Source organism: Phytophthora parasitica (genome assembly GCF_000247585.1).
Source record: "Phytophthora parasitica INRA-310 unplaced genomic scaffold supercont2.112, whole genome shotgun sequence".
In the NCBI taxonomy this organism is placed as follows: Eukaryota; Oomycota; class Peronosporomycetes; order Peronosporales; family Peronosporaceae; genus Phytophthora; species Phytophthora nicotianae.
The window spans coordinates 13,684-19,824 of record NW_008649098.1 but is presented as its reverse complement, the minus strand read 5'-3'; the positions used below and the strand labels follow the sequence as shown (position 1 = coordinate 19,824).

Genomic DNA, 6,141 nt, shown 5'->3' with positions numbered 1-6,141 from the left:
CTCTAAATGTCGAAAAACAGTGGCCACGAATAATACCCTCCGAGGTTAGCAACAAACGTCTGGCCTTCAAATCATTTTGTATTACTAGGCGTTTGTATACATGGCTGAATTTGAGTATGGACGAATTCTTATCCTGTATAATACAGGATAAGATTTTGACTATCCTGTAGAATACAGGACCCGGGGCTAAAGGGGTTAACAAACCCACGGTCTTACGAATTAATTGTATTAATAATGCCACACAATCAACCATTAATTTAAGAGAATGGAGTATACTTTAAATATTTTGGGAATGAGGGGTCAATTTTACCCTTAATGTATCGCTTACCCGAAAGCAGCTTACACACATATAAGATGCTGCTAGTATACCTGCATAGAGACTTATAATTCCTATTAGACACTAGCTCTTTGCTAGAGGCAAATATGTTGGTCTCTTAGTGTTTCTACAAATCTTGTCAGGTCGCTTGGCGATTTCGCCTACACTTACAGCCAATGGATTATAGTATGTTGAAATCGAGTAAAAACAAAGTGTGGCTGATAAGAACGTATCTATCGTCACCTTTCGCAGTGTTCTAGTTACGTAAACTGGATTCTAGCTCTGTCAGTAGACAACAACTTGAGTCTGAAACGGCTCACCTACACTTAAAGACTAACTATACCATTTCGTGTAGGAGAGCTGTCAGCTACGCACTGGCACCTCGTTTGCTCGTAATATCGACCTCTACGGCATAAATCAGCTAAAGCTGTGTCTTGATATTGTTGAAGTCTCTATGGGCCGAGGTGGCATCGGGAACGCAGCTGGTTGAGCAACGGAGAGAAGGTCTACTAACGGTGCAGTTCCCTCCTCCATCACTTATTACTCTTTTGACAATTTATGATCACCACCGTCGGGGGTAGTGCATTTGAACCTTTGCTCAAGGAGAAAGACGGTTGGCGAAAAGCCCAAGATCCGCGTGATTATCCAGCGCACTATCGCGATTCGTGACTCGCAATCTGCTCCATTATCGATCCTTAGATTTCCCACAAATCTCGTCGAGAAATCACATATATGCACACCGTCACTCGTTTCGTGGTATGACCATTTGTTCTACGAGTTGAGGAGACTGCCAAGCACCTAGATTGGCAAAAGGCTACATTGGGTTGTTAGCTCCGGAATGACGAGACGAGTTGCCACGACAGTTGACCCTGCGTTCGTTTGGGTTGCACATCCTCTTCGTGAATAAGCTTTTGATAGTCCTCTTAACCACACAAAACGTCATTAGAGCAACACTGGCCCTGCCAACCGCAAGCAGAGCTTACCAATGTATCACCGATTATGGAATTAAGTTGTAGGGAAGATGGTGCAGTCCAAGAAACATAGTATTGCTGACACAAAGCAGAATAGTTGATGCCTTGTACTCTGATAAGAGTGGTATCTGACTGAAAGTATATCGTTTGCTTTTGGTATTAGGCGATCAAATCACACCTAGTCCCCGGGCCATGGGAGTGGTCGTGTAATGACCAACGAGGTGCTCGGCGAGCTCAGGATGTTGGGAGGTTTGTAGTCAACGACTGGTTTGGTGAGCTGGCGACACGCGAGGTGCTAATTGATAAGCAGGGGGATTGACTAAATACCACTGTCCCTATCGGATGCTCATAAAAAAACAAGAGTAGGATATTATCTTGTTGCAAACCGATCTGAAGACCTTAAAATCAAGACGCATAATCATCGACTATTCGTGTGAGCTACGGTAAACTAATGGTTTTCATCCCAGTTATCTGACAAAGAGGTCGTATTGCTAAGATCTCTATAGACATTTAGTTGGTATCATGTTCAGTGCCGAGTAAGTCATATTTTGCTTTATCGTGTCCGCATTCAACCAGTAGTCGAAGTCAAAACGACGCAATCGATGGTGGCCCGAGCCCAGCCAGACGTTTATGACCAAAACCATAGTGACAGCCCTTACTTTGAGACTGAATCTGGCCAATGGCCCCATTGTCCGAAATCCCCTAGCAAAACCATGTTTGGCCCTTTCTTGGCCGATACAAGATAATACTAATAGTGGCAACACTGATAAGAGATTGCAAGGAACAGGTTCTATTGACAAAAACCATTGTAGCCAATGGACAGAGCGATATCGCTCTTCACGTGGAATCACATTCTTTTACTTCGCGCAAGATCGGTGTATCGCTTTACCAGTTCATCGGCATTTTCAATACCACGGAGTTTCTCTAAAAGTTGGGCAGGATTCTCGTTCTTTGCAACCCATTTCATAACCAGCGCGTCTTCCAGTTCCGTGGCTAGCATCTTCGTGATTTGGTCTTTCTTTGCCGCATTAATAATCGCCAGGAGATTAACGTCGAAGTACTTAGACGAGAGGATATCAATCATCTTCTCTTTCTGGTCAGGAAACTTGCGGTTGTAGTCATTCAAACACTTGGTCCATAAACTGAATTTCCGACTGGACATAATCTCTTTGCCCGCTTTACCGAGTTTTAAGAATTTAAAGACCTCACTAGGATTGTGATTAGCTTCCAGCCATTGCTTCAGCATTGCAATTTCCACCTGTTTACCAATTTTCACTGTGTTCGGGTTGTTCATCGCAGTCTTGATGATCTTTTTGACGCCATACCATCCATAGTGTATACGTAGCGGATAAAACCAGGATTCTTGTTTATTCGGGTTTTCTCTGTTGAAAATCTTCACGTAGTCCATCCACTCCTTAAAAAGGGGGTTGCTGAGAATGGTATTTCCCTTGCCATCAAGTCCAAGAAGTCTGAATGCTTCTTTTGGTTGTTCTCTCCTTTCAAAAATTGCCCGGATTTTCTCCGTCTCAAGCTTGTCGACAGCCCTTTCGAGACTTCGGAATGGTTTTGCTGCTTCCAGGAATTGGATCGGTCGTCAAAGGTGGTTTTTAAATTTGAGAGCAAAATGGGTAGCATTGTCGGGCTTTCTGTGGTGATGACATTTAAGTACGAGACACACGCATTGAGTATCGGTGGCGAATTGCGGGAGCAGAAATCGTGATCTCTTCGACGAAGCCATAGTAGGTCGAAGACGTCGTCAACAGATTTGTCGTTGCTTCGCCACATTGTCAGTTGTGCAGATTCCAGTTGAGTTGCCATGGTTTTCGTCGTATCGATCGATTTCGCCTTATAAAGGATATGCGTGATATATTGATCACCAAACTTCCGTGTTAGAATCACGATCATTGTCCTTTTCTCGTTGGGGTACTTCGCGTTGAAGATACTCACGTACTTCGCCCAAGTTGTGAATAGCGAGTTCTCCAAAAGGGGAATGTTCATCTTGTCAATCCTCATCTCGTCTAGTACTGCGTCCGGTGTTTTCTTGCTGTTGCCCCAAATTTGAAGTAGATCATCCTCCACTTTGGGGGCGATGCTTTTGGTTCGCTCGGATTGCTTACCAACGCTGATCAAGCTGAGGAGACCTTCGTCGTCGATGTTAAAATACTTTTTCAGCGTTGGGATCGTCGTTACAGGTTGTTCGGGATGCTTGGCGTTCAAATCATCGACGTGCTTAACCCAATTGACGAATTTTGGAGTGCTCAGTACTGTTTGTTTCGCCTCGTCAAGCTTGTAGATAGGAAATACGTCGTCAGGACTCTTTCGAACAGCCACCCAGTATTGCATTTGCTCCCTTTCCAGTCTGTTTGCGAGGGTTTTAATCTTCGGGTCCAGCTTAGCTGATTCAATTAGTTTGTACAGTGCATCGTCTCCATACTGAGCAGTCAGAGTCGAAATTACTAACATCTCTTTCTTGGATGCCTTACTTAGATCGTCGGCGTACTGAACCCATGATCTAAACTGAGGTCTCTTCAACAGCATGTCCTTGGTCTTCGCGAGGTGCATCCTCGTGAACACTGAGTCTGCTGACTTCCCTTCACTGAGCCAGTTCCTGAGCTTATCTGGGGTCACCTCTGAAGACGTCACCAAGGCTTTTAGCGTATCTACGACGGGCGCTCTTTCCTCGACAGCATCGGGATCGATAGTTCTTAAGAATCTCGTGGAGTAAGCAGCAGTCTCGCTCATGTTCTGAGGTCGGAATCCGTTGTACAGTATTGTTGCCGCGATAACTGCAGCTAAAACGATGGTAGTCGCATCTAGAAGGACAGCTTACCCGGGCGCTCGCCCGGGGGAAATCGCAGTTCGTGGATGTTAAAGGAGTGGTATCAAATTGACCGCTCTTAAAATTGTTGTCATAAAACATGATACTTAATGAGTATCATCGTATCGTATTCTATTTCGTTTAAGGTTATTCTACGTAGAATTTTACGAGCCGTACCGTCTAGTCAAAGCCCTAGATCGGACGACCTTGGCGCTTGAGAGCATAGACGACATCGCGCATCGTTACAGTTCTTCTGTTAGCGTACTGTGTGTACACCACAGTGTCTTGTACGAGATTCACTACGAAACGCTTTAGTGCAGCCCGAGCCTCCTCGTATATCACAGCGGACATTCGGATCACCCCAGCTCGCCGAGCAAGCCGGCGAATGGACTTCTTCGAGATCGCGTCCAAGTTATTATATAGAAAATATGGCTGACATTTGAAACCACTCTTTGCCTTGTTTTGCTTTTGGTCTGGCATCTAGACTGGGACATCAACCCATCAAAAAATGTCAACCCATCAATAAATGTTAGATAAATATTAAAAACTTCTTGATTTCATCTAGTGATACCTTCGTGATGTAACCCTGCTAGAGGAATTTGCGAACTGTGGTCGCTATCGAAACAGGACTAATACACGCCTAATAAACATTAATTTTAAAAAGAGTCCGACGTTGAATAAAGCTCCACGGTCCTAATTCATAATGTAAAACGTATTAGCCTACTTATTGGCTGCTAATTGGTGGTCCAGTGGGTAAAGGTCCCACGAAGTATGCTGTTCGCGTTCAAATGCAACATCCAAGTATCCTAGCAAATCGTTTTCGTCCGACGTGGCACCGCCGCTATTTCTCTTCTTCGTTCCAGTTAGCATATCCTCCAGTAACAAATTCGCAGAAATAACCACCGAAAGTCAGGTTTCCCACAAAAGTCAGTGGTAAAGTGTGCCCACTGTATTCCTTATTCTCCTGAACACAAACCCAACGCAGTAAGGCAACAGCCGCTGCACCTGAAGCAAAATCAACCACACATGATCAATACGCCAGTATGCCGCCTACATACACTTCAGCACGTACCTCGGAATGTGTAGTGTCGACTTGGTGGCGCTGCCTCCGCTACTGTGTTACAACGGTTCTCAGCAACTGAGAAAAAGCATTTTAAAATGCGATAACTCGTACCTAGTACCGAGCAGCCTGTTACAATTAACGATTAAAAAGACGAATGAGCCTGCAGGATCCAATGAAGCAAGCTTTAGCGTCGTCCATTATCTCACAGAAATGTCTGTGCCCATCCACACCTTATTCATCAATTAGTATAAGGAAGAGGAGGCTGATTGGCTTTGCCGAAGCTTGAATGACGCGTTGTATGGCGGCTTGGTCAATATTCAGGAAAAATTAGTCGAAAAGACGCGTGCGGTAAGTTCTACTGGAGCTACAGCGCGTCCATTATCTCACAGAAATGTGAGTCCTTATTCATCAATAAGCATGAGGAAGAGGAGACTAGATGGCACTGTCAAAGCTTGTACGGCGCATTGTATGGCACTTTAGCAAATTTTCAGGGGAAAAAAATATGTAGTGAAAGGCTGCGGTATCTGGCACTCTATGAAGACGCGATACGACCGCCAGAAGCCCGCACGCTGCTTCTTGTCCATAAGTTGCCTTCAATGTTGCGTCCATTAAGTCATTGGTTTGGTGGTGTTTCTCGTGACGATCACAACTGGCAACGTCGGACGGCGGCAGTCTTATGCAAATTGTGCACTGCCAGAGTCAAGAACACTAACGTGGTCCACATTTATACGTAATAACTGCGGTGCAGGCTGCGCCGCAGCTACAACAATACCTAGCCAAATGACTACCGGTATTGGATATCTGCTTGTACCGCATACCTACTGGAAAACCGGTATTTTGGAATTAGTGTAAACCCTGTGTAATGCTTTCGTGCCTATTATTAGCTCGATACTAAAACTGTTCACTTTGTGTTTGTATACTTGACTTAGTTTTGTATTGCTGACTTGGCTTTTGTAAGAAAAACCGGTACAAA

At 44.6% G+C, this 6,141-nt stretch overlaps 3 protein-coding genes across 3 annotated transcripts; all 3 read right to left on the bottom strand.

Annotated features, from left to right (window-relative positions):
* Positions 1-2,134: 2,134 nt before the first annotated feature.
* On the bottom strand, positions 2,135-2,695 carry PPTG_19278 (hypothetical protein; the record flags this gene model as incomplete). Its single annotated transcript, XM_008917688.1, has 1 exon — positions 2,135-2,695. The coding sequence occupies one exon, from the start codon at positions 2,693-2,695 to the stop codon at positions 2,135-2,137; it is 561 nt and encodes a 186-aa protein (XP_008915936.1).
* A 186-nt stretch (positions 2,696-2,881) lies between these two features.
* Positions 2,882-4,029, bottom strand: PPTG_19277 (hypothetical protein; the record flags this gene model as incomplete). Its single annotated transcript, XM_008917687.1, has 2 exons — positions 2,882-2,933; positions 2,966-4,029. 2 exons carry the CDS (start codon positions 4,027-4,029, stop codon positions 2,882-2,884), a joined length of 1,116 nt encoding a protein of 371 aa, XP_008915935.1.
* Positions 4,030-4,192: 163 nt separating this feature from the next.
* Positions 4,193-4,585, bottom strand: PPTG_19276 (hypothetical protein; the record flags this gene model as incomplete). The annotated part of the gene is made up of 1 exon (XM_008917686.1): positions 4,193-4,585. The coding sequence occupies one exon, from the start codon at positions 4,583-4,585 to the stop codon at positions 4,298-4,300; it is 288 nt and encodes a 95-aa protein (XP_008915934.1). The 3' UTR covers positions 4,193-4,297.
* Positions 4,586-6,141: the final 1,556 nt, after the last annotated feature.